This window comes from Syngnathus floridae, chromosome 21, assembly GCF_059516105.1.
Source record: "Syngnathus floridae isolate MCC-2025c chromosome 21, RoL_Sflo_1.0, whole genome shotgun sequence".
In the NCBI taxonomy this organism is placed as follows: Eukaryota; Metazoa; Chordata; class Actinopteri; order Syngnathiformes; family Syngnathidae; genus Syngnathus; species Syngnathus floridae.
This window is the reverse complement of record NC_142433.1, coordinates 6,301,747-6,318,574: the sequence shown is the minus strand read 5'-3', so window position 1 is coordinate 6,318,574 and position 16,828 is coordinate 6,301,747. Positions and strand designations below refer to the sequence as shown.

General features: G+C 48.9%; 1 protein-coding gene across 3 annotated transcripts in view; it reads right to left on the bottom strand.

Moving 5' to 3' along the window:
- Positions 1-48: 48 nt before the first annotated feature.
- The window catches only part of LOC148380262 (fibrocystin-L-like), a 22,398-nt gene continuing 5,618 nt past the window's right edge, over positions 49-16,828 (bottom strand). For 2 of the 3 annotated variants that reach the window (XM_088364265.1, XM_088364267.1), the window contains 50 exons: positions 16,684-16,816; positions 16,335-16,612; positions 16,169-16,274; positions 15,953-16,060; positions 15,715-15,879; positions 15,506-15,627; positions 15,306-15,438; positions 14,725-14,917; positions 14,510-14,652; positions 13,725-13,829; positions 13,317-13,511; positions 12,992-13,162; positions 12,717-12,922; positions 11,667-12,639; positions 11,342-11,590; positions 11,128-11,277; positions 10,586-10,760; positions 10,357-10,513; positions 10,124-10,280; positions 9,774-9,983; positions 9,578-9,707; positions 9,178-9,419; positions 8,962-9,098; positions 7,834-8,863; positions 7,576-7,767; positions 7,342-7,493; positions 7,113-7,266; positions 6,867-7,029; positions 6,709-6,797; positions 6,416-6,579; positions 6,101-6,349; positions 5,894-6,023; positions 5,644-5,817; positions 4,995-5,098; positions 4,807-4,927; positions 4,606-4,727; positions 4,442-4,532; positions 4,224-4,372; positions 4,034-4,156; positions 3,758-3,869; positions 2,960-3,076; positions 2,726-2,891; positions 2,403-2,635; positions 2,168-2,332; positions 1,872-2,029; positions 1,607-1,742; positions 1,134-1,478; positions 901-1,052; positions 687-833; positions 49-629 (listed from right to left, as the gene is read on the bottom strand). In XM_088364265.1, the coding sequence (XP_088220391.1) occupies positions 270-629; positions 687-833; positions 901-1,052; positions 1,134-1,478; positions 1,607-1,742; positions 1,872-2,029; positions 2,168-2,332; positions 2,403-2,635; positions 2,726-2,891; positions 2,960-3,076; positions 3,758-3,869; positions 4,034-4,156; positions 4,224-4,372; positions 4,442-4,532; positions 4,606-4,727; positions 4,807-4,927; positions 4,995-5,098; positions 5,644-5,817; positions 5,894-6,023; positions 6,101-6,349; positions 6,416-6,579; positions 6,709-6,797; positions 6,867-7,029; positions 7,113-7,266; positions 7,342-7,493; positions 7,576-7,767; positions 7,834-8,863; positions 8,962-9,098; positions 9,178-9,419; positions 9,578-9,707; positions 9,774-9,983; positions 10,124-10,280; positions 10,357-10,513; positions 10,586-10,760; positions 11,128-11,277; positions 11,342-11,590; positions 11,667-12,639; positions 12,717-12,922; positions 12,992-13,162; positions 13,317-13,511; positions 13,725-13,829; positions 14,510-14,652; positions 14,725-14,917; positions 15,306-15,438; positions 15,506-15,627; positions 15,715-15,879; positions 15,953-16,060; positions 16,169-16,274; positions 16,335-16,612; positions 16,684-16,816 (9,936 nt within the window). In that variant the 3' untranslated portion in view covers positions 49-269. Of the gene's footprint in view, positions 630-686; positions 834-900; positions 1,053-1,133; positions 1,479-1,606; positions 1,743-1,871; positions 2,030-2,167; positions 2,333-2,395; positions 2,636-2,725; positions 2,892-2,959; positions 3,077-3,757; positions 3,870-4,033; positions 4,157-4,223; positions 4,373-4,441; positions 4,533-4,605; positions 4,728-4,806; positions 4,928-4,994; positions 5,099-5,643; positions 5,818-5,893; positions 6,024-6,100; positions 6,350-6,415; positions 6,580-6,708; positions 6,798-6,866; positions 7,030-7,112; positions 7,267-7,341; positions 7,494-7,575; positions 7,768-7,833; positions 8,864-8,961; positions 9,099-9,177; positions 9,420-9,577; positions 9,708-9,773; positions 9,984-10,123; positions 10,281-10,356; positions 10,514-10,585; positions 10,761-11,127; positions 11,278-11,341; positions 11,591-11,666; positions 12,640-12,716; positions 12,923-12,991; positions 13,163-13,316; positions 13,512-13,724; positions 13,830-14,509; positions 14,653-14,724; positions 14,918-15,305; positions 15,439-15,505; positions 15,628-15,714; positions 15,880-15,952; positions 16,061-16,168; positions 16,275-16,334; positions 16,613-16,683; positions 16,817-16,828 lie in introns of those variants that run through there. The other variant, XR_015854744.1, reaches the window with a different exon arrangement.

Here is a 16,828-nt window from a genome sequence, read left to right as displayed (position 1 = left end):
AAGAGCTCTTGGCTTTAAAAGTATCCAATTCATAAATTGACACACTAATAAGAAGCATCATAGACTTTATTAATCATAAGACATATGCCGAAGTAGATCCATGTAAAATAGAAAAATAGCTGCATTCACACCCTTAACGCACAAGAAGCCCATTTTGAGTGAAGAATCCGAAATGATCATTTCTTTAAATATTAGCACAGAAAATGGATGGCTGAATTAACCCGGTACTTTTATTTTCTTTGTCCCAGGTAGCGACCGGAGAGCGCCCCCTAGCAGAAGGGCACGTCACCGCTGCAGCAAGCAAACGTGTAGATGACGCTTACCAGGCACAAACTCCCGGGCGCCACCGCGTCGCCCGTGCCGAACACGCTGTCGTCATCGAGCATCGGGGGGGGCTCGGGCATATCCTGGACGCTGAACTCCTGCGAGCGAGCGCTCCAGTCGTTCAAGGTGAACACCATGGTGAGGTTGGCGCCGCTGTTGACCACCGACAGGTCGGTGAAGTTAGCCCAGCAGGAGCGGAACAAGATGGTGGTGTTGCCCTCCAGACCGTCCACACTGGCGCCGCTGGAGTCCTTCAGGCTGGCCGTCACTGTCATGGTGGTCACCTCCACCGACACGCACTCACCCTGGAGGTCAAAATTGTTGTAACTGAGCACCCTCTGGTGGCTTGAATTGCTGCTCACCTCCTGGTCGACAGCCCTGAGGCTGGGTTGCTGCGAAAGTGGGCCCACGTAGTGACCCGCGATGGGCTCCTGCACCAGCAACAGCTCCTCCACGCTGGACACGTGGCTGATCACGGGCTCATCTCTCGTCGCCTCCACGGAGGCCTCCTACATGCCCAAACCACAGTGTGGATTCCAGACCTGTTCTTTTGCCACCGAGTCATATGGATCTTACTTCGTTCCAGAGGGGGTCTGAAGCAGGAGGCGGGGGCGCGATTACTCCCACCGACGAGACGTTGAAGCCGATGGACTGACTGAGGTTGCCCGAAATGGCCGCCTGACCCAAATTGTCAGCGATGTTCTTCAGCAGCATAAAGTCTTCCTCATCTGGTGGAGGGAACAAAAGCAGAACCTCAAAATTGCACAGTCAGCATGCCAGCCACTATTCCACCGTGATCCAAATCTCACCATTAGTGGTGTTGGAGACTTGCTGAACTGGTGGCTTCTTAATCTCCACCTCCACCGTCAGCCCAGTGGACCTCTTCCTCCGCCTGGAGTCCTCCCGGATGATCTTGGTGACCCGGATCATGTTGGACGGGACATTGAAAAAGGCGGCCAAGTTGCGGACAAGGTTGTCGCCGAAAAATTCCTCCTCAGTCATGGTGGGCAGGCTGAAGGAGATGAAGAGCTTGGGAGACATCCGGATCTCTACTGGTTCAGATCCTCTCAGCAGGACCTTCAACATTTTGGAGTTCTGATCGAAGTAATTGGAACCATGCGGGGTGGAGCCGTTGAGCTCCGGCACATATTGGCCTGCAGGGAAAGACAACCAAGAAACCAAAAGTCACATGCATATATTCTTTATCCTCTGAGAAGAAAGGACGACAGCCCGTTTCTGTTTCATCATTTCAATACTCCTGGCGACCTCTGATGTTTCGTACCGTCGTACAGGGGCTCCTTGAGGCTGTAGTCGGTGTTGTCGTCGTTCCACTCGGCATTGGTGGGCGCCGTGAGCTGGTTGCCGACGTACACGTCCATCTGCTGTGGCTTGCTGTAGAAGACGGACACCAGCACGATCTGCAGGGAGCCACCGACAAACACAGCCGTCAAAATTTAGTAAATAAAGAAAAATGAATTCATTTTCTTTTACAGAAAAGTGATATATCCGTGTATGTACAGGATAAGAAATATTTGATAGACTCTGACCTCATCCTCGTCGGCGTTGAGCATCATGAGGCGCAGCTTCTGAGGACTGACGCTTGAGAAGAAGACGTCAACGGCGTGTTCCGTGGCCACGATGGCGTGGAAGAGCGACACCCTCTTCTGACAAGTATAACCTGAACACCAGCCGTGGTCCTGGGGTCCTGAACGCACACACATACACACACACATAAGACTTATTAAGATGGGGAACATTTACAAGCATATATTATATACATATATATATTATTATCATTATAATCGGGGTGTCTGTATATTAAGAATAGCGTGACGTCACGTACCGTTGATGAGGTCGACGAAGCCTTCGCTCAGCACCGCCACCGGACTGAGACGTCGAGTTTCCGTGTCGGCGTCCAGACTTTCGATGACGAGCATCCTGTAATTGAGCGCCGAACATTCGTACGCCTGCCAGGCGCTCATGTACGTGCAGTTGGATCGGATCACACCTGAAATAGTCGGTCGGGAAAGCTTCGGATCTCATTTGCAATTCATTTGCAATGGTGACTGACCTTTTACCTTTATTGGGGGCTATTTGCTCCACGGGGATGCGGGAGCCGTTGGGGTGGGTCAGCATGGCCTTGGGGATACGGTAGTCACCCAGACCCCTTCTGGCGTCCCCGTCCCACTCATACTCAGACTGTGGTACCACGCTACCCGCCACCCCCAGCAAGGAGCCGTCCAAGTCTCGCAGCAAAGTCTTCTTCTTGGCGTCGCAATCCATGTCCACGCAGTCGGCCGGATTCGCTTTCCTACACACAACACAGAACATTAAAAAAAAAAAAAAAAGCCTCATAATAATATTTCACAGAAGCGTGTTTTCATTTTATTTATTTTTTTACCTGACGTCAGGCCTGTGGATGAAGACCTTCGCCTCCTTGGTGCTGTTGATAGTGGTCAGGTTCCAAACGTGGATGGGGTGCTGCAGGTCCTCGTTGTAGGAGTTGCTCAGGAACATCACGTCTGTCTGCCCCGAGCACGCGCTGCTGAACCCCACGAACGTTGAGTCTGGACAAGAGACTTGTGAGTATCTGCTCCCTGGACGTCGTGTCACGCGTGTCATTTATGACACTCACCGGCCACTTCCATCACACCCTTAATGGCGTTGTAGTTGATGTTGCCAGGAAAAGGCTTCTCCGGAGCGGTGTTGTGAGCCGATGCAAAAGACGGCCAGCAGATTCCCGATTTGCCACCTGGACACGAGATAAGTGACCCATTTACAATGTTTACTTGAAATTAATTGTGTATAGAAAATGTACAAATTGAATTTTCAATTCTGATATATATTCCTTTTTTTATGTACAAAAATGTACAAATAGAATTTTTAATTCTGATATATATTCTGATATTATTTTTTTTATATCCAAATTCAGTGTATTTGATAAAAAAAAATTAAAAATGTATATTTATAAATATATAAAATGTAATAATTTAGTTTAGCAAAATTTTAACTTTGGTACTATACCTGCATAAAATTACCTAGTTTGACAAAAGTCTAATGTTGAGCAAAAATAAAATAAAATTTTTTATGATTATTAATTCAAAATACTATATCATGTACTATTTTAGACAAAAAGGCAAATAAATAAATAAATAAATAAATAAATAAATAAATAAATAAAAATCAAAACTGACAAAAAATATAAAACTGGCAAAAATAAAACTGACAAAAAATATATTTCATGATTATTAATTCAAAATACTATATCATGCATTTTAGACAAATGTCTAATGTTGAGCAAAAATAAAACTAACAAAATAAATGTATTTTATGATTCTTAATTCAAAATACTATATCATGTATTTTAAACTCTTGCTAGCACACATAAACTTTGTCCATCACACAGAAAATACATTTTTCTAATAATTTTTACCATTGCTGGGCTTGGGTGCTCGATGTAAGTTGCTACTGATTGTGTTAAAGTCGTTGGCGTCCAGTGTCTGGGAGCAGTTGAAGTGGGGACTTCCGCCAACCACCACGGCATCCTGACAAAAAAAAAAAAAAACATAATAAGAACAAAATATTAAAGGGGAAGTCAAGCCCTGAATTTTCTGTGCAATAAAATGTTTGATGTTCTACCACTAGTCTAAAAAGTCTGCACAGAATATGTCACAAAGAACATTTTGGCCAGGCGCTGTTGACGTCTTACCTCCACTCGGACCTTCTTGTCGTCATACTGGTGGGACAGGGATGGTGGTGCGTAGATCATGGGCATAATGCCCATGCCGTTGTCCACCAAGGTCACGTTGGACACCGTGATGCTCATGATGGTCTGGGAGGAGCATGATGATGTCATAAATAAGAAAAAACATCAAGAGCAGGAAGTGACAAGTTGATACCTGGAAGTAGATTCCATAGTCAAAGTTCCTCCAGATGAAGAAGTCCCGAATGAGCGAGCACTGGGGGAGTCCGTCGCTGTTCATGAAGACGCCAAAGAGACCGCCGTGAGCCTCGTTGTGAGACCACGCCTCGTTGTTGTTGGGGAAACCTGCACGGGATCGCGTCACATCTTGGAGGATGTTTGTTTTGAAAATGTGGACAAATGGGTCGGTCTTACCAGGACACGGCTCGCCATCAATGCGGAAGGCGACCCGTTCGTAGCCCGCTGCGATGTTGTCCTGCATCACAATGTCTGTGCCTTCATTCACCTGATGCCAAGAAGAATTTTTTATTTTTTTTTTACTGCCTCAACTTTAAAGTGATTTGACATTTTGGACTAACCTTGAAGGCAGCGCTCCAGTCAAAGTTAAATTCCTCCCTTCTGTCCTGGTACGACCCGGGCCACAAAGTCATGATGACCAGGTTCCTTCTCAGGATAATCCCATTGCCCCACACTCTGATCCCTGGACCAGCATCATGACAGACCATGAGACTTTTTTTTTTTTTTTTTTTCAGTTCAACTGACTAAAATTTAGCATTTACCGTCGCCCACAGTGCGGTGGATGACGTTGTCGTCGATAGCCAAGTCGTCCGATCCGAACACGCCGATGGCCGGAGAGAAACCGTTGTGGAAAGAGCAGCCCTGAATATACGAGTCGTTGGCCTGGAAGACCACAAAGTTGAAGACGCTTTAGCAAAATGACAATTGAGTGGACAACATTTGGACGTACCTGTCCCAGGTCTAAGAAAGCCACCGAATATCGTGGGTCGTACTCGTCAGTCCAGCCTTCTTGACCGGATTGGAAGAACTCCACATTCAGGAGTTGAGCCGTGCCTAGAAGAACAGTGAGACTATCAGAGCAAATGTTTTGGGACACGTCTGTCACGCCCGTGCCACTTCGCTCGGCCACACCCCTTTCGTTACTGTAATGTCTGTCACCTGCTTCCTCTTGTTACCCTGTGTATTTAAGCCCTGCCCGTGTGTTTCTCCCTGTCGGTGTCTACTGTTGTGTCCATTCCTGTTCGTGCCCAGTGTTCCTGTTCGTGTCATCTGGTTTTCCCTCGGTCTGTCTGAAGGCTCACGGTCAGAATTTTAATCTTGTCCAAGGGGACTTCATGTCGGTCAGTCTGTCTGTTTTGCTGGCCGTGAGTCTTCCTCCCGTCTGTGTCGTTCGTTCCCCACCTGCCTCCCTTCCAACTCCTTTTCCCTGCAATAAATCCTGGTTCAAGCTGCATTTGGTCGCCCTGGCTCAACTCCTTCCTGACAACGTCATCTATAAAGCAACCATCAAGTTCTTCAAGAAAGCAAGAACTGTATGGCTGATGTTCCAAACCACCGGCATAATGAAGTTTTAAAACATTTAGGTTTTCTTCTCTAACCTCTGAAGTCTATTCCAGCTGAGGAGAAAGCGCCGACCAGCAATCGGGCGCCGAATGATTCAGCCATCATGTCAGGGTATTCGTCACCGATGATCTTGATGTTTCTGGTCAGGAGGCCAACGTCTGCTGCGAGCCTGTAAGACCGCGACGTCCCCTCGATGGAGTGGACCTCACCTGGAACGGGAGGTGAAGGCAAATCCAAATCTGAGCGTTCAGCGCTAATGGATTTCAGTTTCTGCGTTCAACTGACCGACGTGAGTGTGGCTCAGTGGACGGGTCAAGGTAAGGATGCGGCCGTCCATGGACACGGCAGCTATCTCTCGCTTCTCCGTCTCCCACACGCTGAAGCTGGTGGTGGAGATGACCACCTCCTCGCCAGGCTGTGCACAGGAAGGACTTGAAGACCAACTAACTGAAAATGAATTGAACAAGCAAACAAAGCAAAAGAGAGACGGACCATCCAGTCGACAGGCTCCACCAGGTTGAGCGTACTGGACCCGGCGTCGGCTGTAGTGGCGAGCTTGGTGTGATACGAGCTGCGTGGTTCTCCGTAAAGCTCTAGGGTACCAAACACGCCCAGCACCTTGGATCCCAGATTGGGACCGTTTGGCAGAGGCCAGTCAGGGGTACTGTGGTTCCCTCTCAGTCTAATGTGCAGATCCCCAGTGAAGGGTTCGTCCTCCCAGCCTGCCAGCAGCCTGCCGCCCTGGAACACCAGCACACATCATGGCAGCTTCCTGATGGCCACGAGAACCGCCACTTTGACCTGTACCTGGATGACGATGTAGACTGCGTCGATGACGACCGTGTGGTTCTGAGTCACGGCCCGAGCTGGACGACTGGACGAGATGTTGGAGGGTTGTGGGACCTCCAGGACTCCCATGATGACCAGTTTGTTAAGGGGAGGTGTGTTGCTATCCAAGACCACCCAAGTTCCTGCGCATGTATGGACCAGGAACGTGACATTACTGTCTACAAATCCAACGCTCCTGTTGGCTTGTCCCATTAAGGATGGCCAGCATGAATCTCTCCCAAAGGTTTTACGACACTCAAATGCAACATTACCTGGCGGGATGACCACATCAGCGCCCTCTGCTGGCGCACTGAAGGCATTGTCAGCTGAGCTCTCCCAGAAAAACGTGTTGGACCACAGACTGCAAAGTACGCGGTACACATCAAGATCATGCCGTCACCAAGCTCTGGAGCGTTCCACGTGATCGTACATGAAGTTGTCGGGTCGATGAGTGGGCACCGGGGGGATGGTGGCGGGTGGCGGCGGGATGCAATTCTCAAAGAAGCAACGATAGACTTGGAAGTTCACCGCGACGTCCTTTGAGGAAGGATCCACACTGCTGCGACGCCTGCGCTGGCTCGTCTTGCCTGACACTGAAGGAATGAACACCGTGATGATCAGTCTGGTTCAGAGTCCAGTTCCTCCTTTTGAACAAACCAATCAAAGCAGGCCTCACCCATGTAAAACAGGTCGTTATCGTCCAGGTACCAGTCACCGTTGGAGTTTGAACTGTAGTTGAGCGGCGACGACGAGGCGTTCCTCTCATCCACGATTCTGACCTTATCTGGATTCTGGCTGAAGTTGTGGTGGATGATGATAAATTGATCGGACTACAAGACAGACAGAATGCTGGAGAGTCAAGGCAAAGCGTCATCATCATTCCAGACCTTGATGAGGATGTGTACCTCAAAGCCGTAGAAAGTTGCTTGATAGCTGATATTTGTGAGTTGATCGGCATTGTCTAAGTGCATTTTGTGCGTCTGGCCTGAAGGCAGCAGGCCCATCCAGCCATACTTGTGGGTCAATCTCTTCTTCAAGTAGGGGATCACCGTAGTGCCTTCAAAACCAAGCAAGAAACAAAATCATCTGGTGCGTTCGTCACGTCTGGCAAGACGCTAGCACAGAGCTAGACACAATACCATGCGAGTTGGTCAACACCAGATCGTGGGACTGCAAGGAAGAAGGTGCAGGATTGTTGAGGCCCATGCGATGGAAATTGACCGTGTGGTCGCATACAGCTCCAGGGAACACCAAGCTAAACTCGGCACTCTCGGAGCAATGCGCCGGGTCAAGCAGGCCGTTCATCGGAATCACCTTATGGTTGATGTTCCCTGTAAAAAAACGACCCAAAGTTGACCTGCTGGGGAGTGGTTCTCAACCTGGGTCCTCGGGCATACCTGTGAGCGAGCCGTCCAGGTCCACCAGCTGTACCTCGTGCTCCCACCTGAAGGCGGCCTTGTTGGACGAGTTCATGAACTGGAGTCCACTTAGGCGCACCGTCCAGCCGCCGCAGCGATCCACGCATGTCCCGTCAATTTTGGTCACTCCGATGGCTGCGCAGGAGTCGCGGTCAAAGTTCAAGAATTTGGTACCCGCCACGCTCATGCCATCGGCGAACGGCGCGATGACGCCTCGATGCGTGCAGTAGTCTCCGCCCAGTCCGAGCTCGTCCACGTGGCCCACGATGGTGGAGTTGAACAACCCAGCACCGCCGTCCTCCCCAAAGCCGCTCACCGCCCATGAGAGGATGAGTTTGCCTTCCAGCCCGGCTTTCTCGTTGTTAACCGCGAGCAAATCCACAAACTGCACGGCACCGACGTTGACCCACTCAGCTCCTTTCTCGCAGTTCCAGGCAGTGAGGCCCCGAAACACGGCGGGTTCGGGCGTGGTGGAACCGCAACCACCATCCTTCATGGGGAAAAAGTCTTGGAAGATCCAGATGCCAAACCAGCCTTGAGAGTGCACCGTGTTGTTGCGGAACTCGCCGAGGGGAACCTTCTTCTGGCAGATGTTTGGGTCAAAGGAGGGCCCATCGGGGTGCTCGTGCATGCGGTACCAGAAACCAAAGTGGGTGCCTCCTGCCGCGACATTGTGCCGAATGATGTTGTTGGGATTGGTGACCCAGTAGGCGGCGGGCGTGACGTCGTCGTTCAGCAGGCTGCTGCTCTGCCTGACAAACACGGCCAGGTTGTACTGGAGGATGTTCTCCGTTTCGATGCCGTCCTCAATAAAGAAGGCACCGCCCTTGATGTCGTAGATGATATTGTGTTCCACCAGCAGCTGATGGGTCTTGTGGATGGTCACGGCCCTGTTGAACGTCTTGTGGATGGAACACCCGCGCACGTATGATTGGTACTCGAGGTTTCCCATCAGATGCCAATGGATTGGGTAGCGACCCAGCCTGAAGGCCTGCCCCGCGTGGTAGATCTGAAGAAGCAGAACGTGTCAAAAGGTCAAGGTTGGGAAAGACTGTCATAGGAACAGGCGCCTTCAGGTCAGATAAAACTCGGCAGGGCTGTTGGTACCTCAACGTAGGTCAACCTGCCAACGGCGAGACCCTCGCTTGGTCGGGGAGCGTGGAACATGATGCCGACGCCAAACTCATCGCTGCCTACCTCCTCCCCAAACTTTCCTTGGAAGCAAGTTTGGGTGCTGAACTCTCCTGCAAGAAGTCGTCAATTTCACAATCAGTTTCTCTCGTTCGACACGATGTTTACTTTACGGCCAGAGCAAAACAAGACCTGTGTTGAAACCATCTGGGCAAGCCTCGATGTCTTCCTGCCACTCCACGTTTTGGGAGCCTCGCACCACAACGTTCCTGGTCAGCAGACCCACCTCCGCCCGGGCTTCAAAGTCTGTCCCATCAGGCAGACTGACAGATATCCCAAGGTGGGAGTACATGAGGGGCTCGGTCAGGGTGATCGTTTGGCCGTCGGCCGACACGCTCGCGATGATCTTCACTTCGTTCTCCTTTTGACTGTGCCTGGAAGAAGACAACAAGTCAAAGTGGTTTCAACACCCTTTGATCAACATTCAAGCAAAGTCTAAGGTGTTTTGCTTTGTGCATAAGTTGTTTGCTTGTTTTAAAACAACTAGAAGCTAATTTTGAAGAAGTGCTCGTCTTGTTTTATCGACATCTACCTGTGGCCGGTAGAGGCAATGACGATTTCATCTCCCGCTTGCCAAGTCACCGCCTTCATTAGGGTCAATGTAGAGGAGTTTGCATCCGCTGTCTGAGCCAGGTGGGTCCAGACAACTGGAACGGGTTTACCTTCAGGAACAGAAAGACGTATTTAGTTGGACCCGAAAGTGTCACAAATGAGTTTGGTTTCCCTACCGTGCAAGTCCAGGGTGCCCTCCCTGATTGCCAGCGTCTTGGCGCCGTACACGGGAAGTTCAATGGAGCGTGGATGCCCATGCAGCGTAATGATGGCTTTATGCTGGAACGGTGCCCCGACCCGGCCCACCTGGAGCGACCCGCCGTCGGTGATGAGGATGTTTTCTGCTTGCAGCTCAATGTCGGCCTCGTCAAACACCAGCGTACCCCCTAAACACAAACAAGGTCTTAACGAGACATTCTAGGCCAGCACTGTCCGGATCTTTCTTGACCCCTTCCCAAAATTATTTTTTTCCACCACCCCATGAAAAACAAGTTTGACACCATTGCTCCCTTTTTTTTGGTCACACCTTGAATTAGAAGCATTTTGAGCACAGGGGTGCTTGTGTCCAAGAGGATCGTCTGTCCTTTGGTGACAACAGCCAAGGAACCCGTTTCGGGCGGAGGCAGCCCACCCCATGTGTATTTGGATGACCACACATCAATGTAGAAGTAAGAGGCATTGTCCTAAAGTAAAAGTCAGATAATGATGTCATCACTTGCCCAAACAGAGTCATCCCACTCTCAAAGAAGACAAGTATACCGTCTTGGCGACACCCTGGCCTCTGATATTAACCAGCACGACGGTTTCCTGAGACTGGCGTTGGGCGCCGGTGATGCACACAACATGCGTGTCATTGGATGATTGGATGTCACACACGGAGCCGGCGATGGTCACGTTGACCTCGTTCGGGTCGGTGCTGCGATGTCAGAAAACAGAAGATCAGTTCAAATATTGCCCGTTGTCACGTTGCATGTTGCCTTAACTGCACCTGAAACCGGAGCCACTGATGGTTAGCGTGGTGCCTCCGGCGGTACCTCCCCGCCGCGGCGACACCTCCGTGATCATGGGTGTGAGCTGGCTTTTGTACGTGAAGCCGTTTGACATGTTGACAGCATCCAGTGTGTTAATTACAGCTACCGTGCAGTTCGTCTCCTCATCTGTGCCTGAGTGAAAACATTGCAGAAAAGAATGTCTCCTCATCCGTGACGTCTTATTGTCACTGTCGCGGCAGACTGCATTCCTGCAGTCTGGTACATGATGGCTTTCATCATATGTTGAGTGGAGCTCCAAAGAGAACCAGCATGTTCACATTCTTGCTTAAATGCATAGAATGTATAAAGTGGTGACAAAACAAGCGATGGAAACATTTGCGTGTGAGGAAAAGCACGACCTGAGGCACTGGAGCAATTAAGTGAAGAGCACATGTTGTTAAAAATATTGCCTTTAACTGTTCTGTGAGATGTTCTGTTAGAACATCTGCTTCACAGTGCTGACATTTTGGCTTGGTAATGGAAAATTTCATGTCCATACCGTTATTGTGCGGTGATAGGCAGTAAAGGTGCGTGGACGTGGATGCTTCTCGATTGACCTCACACTCTTCATCACAAATCAGCACCATAGAATTAAGCGGGTCAAAGCCAGAACCCTGGATAGTCAACTCGGCACCACCGCCGAAACTTCCTGGAGCGGAGACCAAACAGTCAAGTCAGCACTTGTGACGGCTGTGCCCGACTTGAATGCTTACCCTCGTTGGGCTCCACGCTGCCAAGTGTCAGTTCATAACGGAACGTGACATTTGAGCGAGCGTAACCTTTGAGTTGGTGATAGAGCATGACCGGGTAGTCCCCGCCTGGGTTTTCCCCAACAGTGCATTCCACCTGGTTGTCCGCGAGCGTGAGAACGTCGCAAGTCACGTTGTTGACTGTGACGGTCACCTGCGTTTTGTTCGTGCCCAAGCCAGACCCGTTCAGTGTAATTGTAGAACCGCTAGGACCTAAGATAAAAACAAACACGAGGGGTGAAATGTTGAGGAGGTTTTGACAGCTGGATCTTCAAGATCAGGGACGCACCAATGGCAGGACTGATGGAGCTGAGGATGGGGGTCTGGCTTGCAGAGTAGGTAAAGTTGAGAGGGGCATATTCCACATCCAAGACCTGGATGTGGACTAAGACCAGTCCCTCGTCGTGAGGAGGTGTCCGGCATTGAAGACTTCCGGGCGTCACCTCTTCAATCTCGCATGCTTTGCTGTCAACCATCACGCTAGTGTTCCCCGGGAGGAAGCCATTCCCGATGATCTGGAGCCAGGTGCCCCCCTCCAGGCTGCCCTCAGCGGGACTCAGAGAGGCTTGAGCCTCACTGCTCAGCGTGACCTCTCCAGACGCCAAGCCTTTACTTCTCACAATGACTTGAACAGCATGCTGTCCCGCAGGAAGAGCTTCGATCTTCGCTTCGATGGCGTCGTCAACGACAGTGGTGACTTGTAACTCAATGCCTCCAACGAAAACCGCGATATCCTGAATGTCAACACCAAAGCCCGCGCCGGAGATTGTGACGTTGGTTGCCTGGTTGATGGCGTCAGGAGAAACGGCCGTGACATTTGGAGTGACAGAGGACGTGTACAGGAAGGAGCAGTCTGAGGAACAGGAACTCTGGATCCCTCCCCAATGAAAGATGACGTGGCCTTCATGCGGCTGAGACGGGCTGGTGTCACACACCACCGAGGTGTAATTGACTGACACCACGGAACACGATTCACCAGCAACGGTGAAAAGGCCTTCAGAGAAACCGGAGCCTTGGATGGAGAGCCGGGTGTGGCCGGTGGAGCTGCCTTCAGAAGGCCATACCGAGTCAACAACGGGCAGAACGACAAAGCGGCGCTCCAACTCCTTGGCCACGGCGATGACGGCGCTTCCCAAGTTGTTGACTTTCACCTCGATGGGTAAAGCAACGCCGATTGGCAGACTGTTATTGGCGCTCAGCTGGCAGAAAATCTCCGACTGGCTGCTGTTGATGACATGGCAGGGCTCATCCCCGACCTTCACCTGCACGACATAAAGAGATATGCTTCATACTCTCCAAGCCATGACCAAGAAAGATGAAAGGAGGACAATACACAAACCTCCAGAGCGCAGGTCACATTGGTTAGACCTTCCCCCTGGATATGAATGACTTGGTGGTACGAGCCCTGATTGGGCGAGATAGACCGGACGACGGGGGTGAAGCAGGCCGAGGTGCTGAAGGAGATGACATCACTCGACACATTCGTCTGAGTGCAGTCCGACGTAGCGACACACTCATGTGTTGACCTAGAAATGCGATGAGACTCTGTGGGCAGAAGACAAAGACGATTAGATCACTCTATACCAAATGTGCTATGAAATATCTTCATACTACCTGTCACGTGTTGGCCGTCCACGCCCTGGACTTGAACTTTGACATCTTTGTTGCTGGTGAGCCGGTCCACCACTCTCACCACCCCACGTAGCTCCAACTTATTATTCTCGTCGATGTAGCCGCTGCTGTAGTAATACACACCGGGGATGGTGAAACTGTAGCTGAAGTAACCTGCGGGGAGGGGACAAATGGGTCTTTAGAAAGAACAGTTGATCTAACAGCTCACCATATGCATAGAAAATTGCTCTCATATTACAACAGCAAATTATGGAGATCCCCTACCTCAGGGTTTGGTTTTTTTTGTACAAGTAAATGCATTCTATACCATTCCCAGGCTTTGGCCCTCCGCTGGAGAACATCACGTCCTCTTCCTCATCAGTGGCACTACCGGGGCTGGGAACGTGATGGACACCAATCCGGAAAGTACTTTGGAACATAGGTACGGTCCACCTCCACGTGACCATATCTCCGACCTTCACGTTAATGGAAGGCGGGTCCCAAGAGTACCCCTGACCATAAACTGGAGAACACAGAGACAAGTGTTGGTTAAACATGCAGTATTGTTTTGTGGTTAATATTTCATTCCATGTCAAGTCGGTATTCAATTATGGGACAGAGAGACACGTGTCTTTGTGACATAAGACAGTTTTCTCGCCCTAAGCACTTTTCTGAAAGTGAATCCAATTGTGGTTCACTTGACATGTGAACAAAGAGAAGGGAGGGGCAAACCTACCGGGGTGAACACCCTGGTTGGTGACAATGTGGGTCTCCTCCTGTGACTGCAGCAGGCAGCGTAGCTCGTTCGCTGAAGCCGCCTGCACCTCGCATTCGGATTCACCTGTTGCACGTGAGCACGAAAAAAAACTTAATGGGTTGATGTTTTTAACAGCTTCAGAAAACGCTAAAAAAAATATTCCAGTTAAATGAAAATTGTTATACAGCTAACATTGTTTCCGTAAAAATAAATAAATAAATAAAAAATAAATAAATAATAAATAAAAAAAATAAAATTACAATTAAATAAAGAATAAAAATGCATATCAATATTTGTAGTCATTCTAATAAATAAATAACAAATAAATAAATAAATACAAAAAAAATAAAATTAAATTAAAAAATAAATGCAGATCAATATTTGTAGTCATTTTAATGAATAATTAATTAATTAATTAATTAATTAATCATTAATCAATTTTTAATGAATAATTAATTAATTTATTAATTAATTATTCATTAAAATGACTACAAATATTGATCTGCATTTTTTTAAAATTTTATTTTATTTTTTTTATTTTTTTAATTAATGTATTAATTAAATAAAAAATAAAAATGCATATCAATATTTGTAGTCATTTTAATGAGACAAATACTAGATAATGTAAACAATTTATACAGTTGTTTATTTTGTCAACAAGTATATAAAATAACATAAAATATATACTCTTAAATTTTTCATTGATTAAAAATAATAAAGACAAATCAAAATGACCCCAATCAAGCATCACCTCCATGACTTACCAAAATAGACTTTGTTGTCTGAAACGTTTTGGCTGAAACCGGCTCCCGAAACGGTCACCTGGGTTCCTCCCATCACTGAGCCCGTCGTCGGGGAGATGCTGTGAACTTCCAGGACGTATTCGAGCCTGGCGTCCACGCCGTTGCTATGGAAACCAATCAAACTGCTTTTTTCCCCAAATCCATTTTGTATCATTTTCATGTGACTTTTATTTTACCTGGTCTGAGGGTAGCCCTTGTTTCCAACCTGCACGTGCACGCCATGCAGGCCGGCTGGCAACATGGGCATCAGGCAGGTGACGTTTGTGGAAGTCCACTGCTCGATCTGGCACTCCATTTCACCCACGTACACCTTGCTATCATTAGCTGGCTCACCCAGATTTGACCCCAACACGGTGAGAACACGACGTCCTGACAAGATAACCACACACACACGCACACGTGAGTGAGGTATTTTTTCCACCTCCACGTCGCTCCTGTCAGCCAAATAATTGTCATTGTGGGGTAAATACGCGTTGCTAAAGTGCGGTGCTTAGTACCTACAAACACATAAGAAAAAAAACAGTAATGAGAAAACCCTTTGAGGTGATTGACAGGAACCAAAGTTCATTCTTGGGTTGTGATTCCTCGAAGGTGATTGTTTACCTGCTCAAGTATGTAATTACTGGAGATGTTTATGTCGTTATAATTAACAACAATGGCAGGGCAGAAAACACGATGATTTGAACTACCAAATCATGACATAATAATAATCAACAACAGACATCTGTTGGCAGGTTGCATGGGAATCAGGACTTACCAAAGACAGTGGTCTCGGTGGGACTCAGGTCAGTTATCTGAGGTGTCAGGGTGAGGTCAAAGTTGAAGGTGTCGTTTGCCTCCTTGCTCATGTTGCCCATGCTGACTGCAACTGTCTGCGAGCCCGCACTCCCCTAATCCATGCAAGAAAACCACTCAGAACCTCAACGTTTGGGATATTTTTGGAATGTGACAACTCACTGCTGGCGTTCTGCATTTGAGCTCTGTGGGACTCGCGTGGACCACCTGGCACATCGCGCCACCAACGGTGACGTTGGTGTCCTGGCTGAAGCCAAAGCCCGTCACGGTCAAAAGTGTGCCCCCTGGGTTACACACACAAGAAACAATTTTTGAATTCACAACTTTTCCCACATCTGTCTGCATGAGTTGGACCACGAGTTGAGTTTTACCTGCAGTGCTCCCAGACGTCGGGGAGAAAGACGAGACGATGAGCTGGTAGGTGAAGTTGAGGACGCTACCGCCTACAAAATGAGGACGACCCAAAGAGGGGAAGTTGATCCACACGGGGACAGTACCCGCTCCAGCACTTCCCAGTTGGCACACCAGGCGTTCCGCTGCGACAAAAGACCCTCTTGGTTAGTCTTTCGGTCATTGAGTTTGGTTTGACTAAACGGCTTCTGGATTTACCTGAGACGTCTTCCACCACACATGGTGCTTCTCCTACCATGACGGAGGCATTTTCATTGCTGAAGCCAGTCCCGGTTACCGTCAAAAGGGTTCCCAGTCCAATAGATCCTGGTCAAGTCGGGCATTTTCCATTCATTTGTTTGGATTGAATCAGCGGTACTAACCGGATCTTGTAGACCAGAATCAAGTCCCATCACTGAGTTTTGAGCAAATTACCTTGAGATGGGCTGATTCCACTCACTGTTGGTGTCTTCTCATCCAACCATTCAAAGCCACAGTCGCCGGAACACTTTGAGGGAATGCCGTTGATGTAAACCTCCACCTGTGAGATTTGGATTTAGACCTCATCCAGGAATGCATTGTCCAACAAGTCTGATCATACCTGCGGTTTGGTCTCCCCAACCCGGAAGAAGTCTCCCGTCAAACTCGATATCATCTGTCCTCCTTTCTTCTTCTCGTTGGCCCAAATAACCACGTTGATGCCCTCGAGTGAAGAACCGTCAAGCTGCAGGGGAGGCTGGTCTCCCGGCTGGGTCAGCCACTCTACCACCCACTTGGGTCTCTTGCACGTTCCGACGTATCTGACATTGACCACGCCCATACCGGAGATTCCCTCCAGGGCGTACTTCAGGTCTTCTGCGCTGATGCCCACGGACAAACCTGAGAACAAGTGCTGGTCAAGCAACTTCGTTGGTCCAGGGTTTGTGTTTCTAGAAGTTCAGTTGGGCTACCTTCGATACGCTGCCCATGCATCTCCACATCAAACGAGCCCGTCACAACTGGAGTGGCTTTGTGGATACGATTGACGCTGACCTTTGCTTCCCCTTCCTGAAACTCATTCATATCCTCGCTACTGTTGGACATCTTCAAATGGAC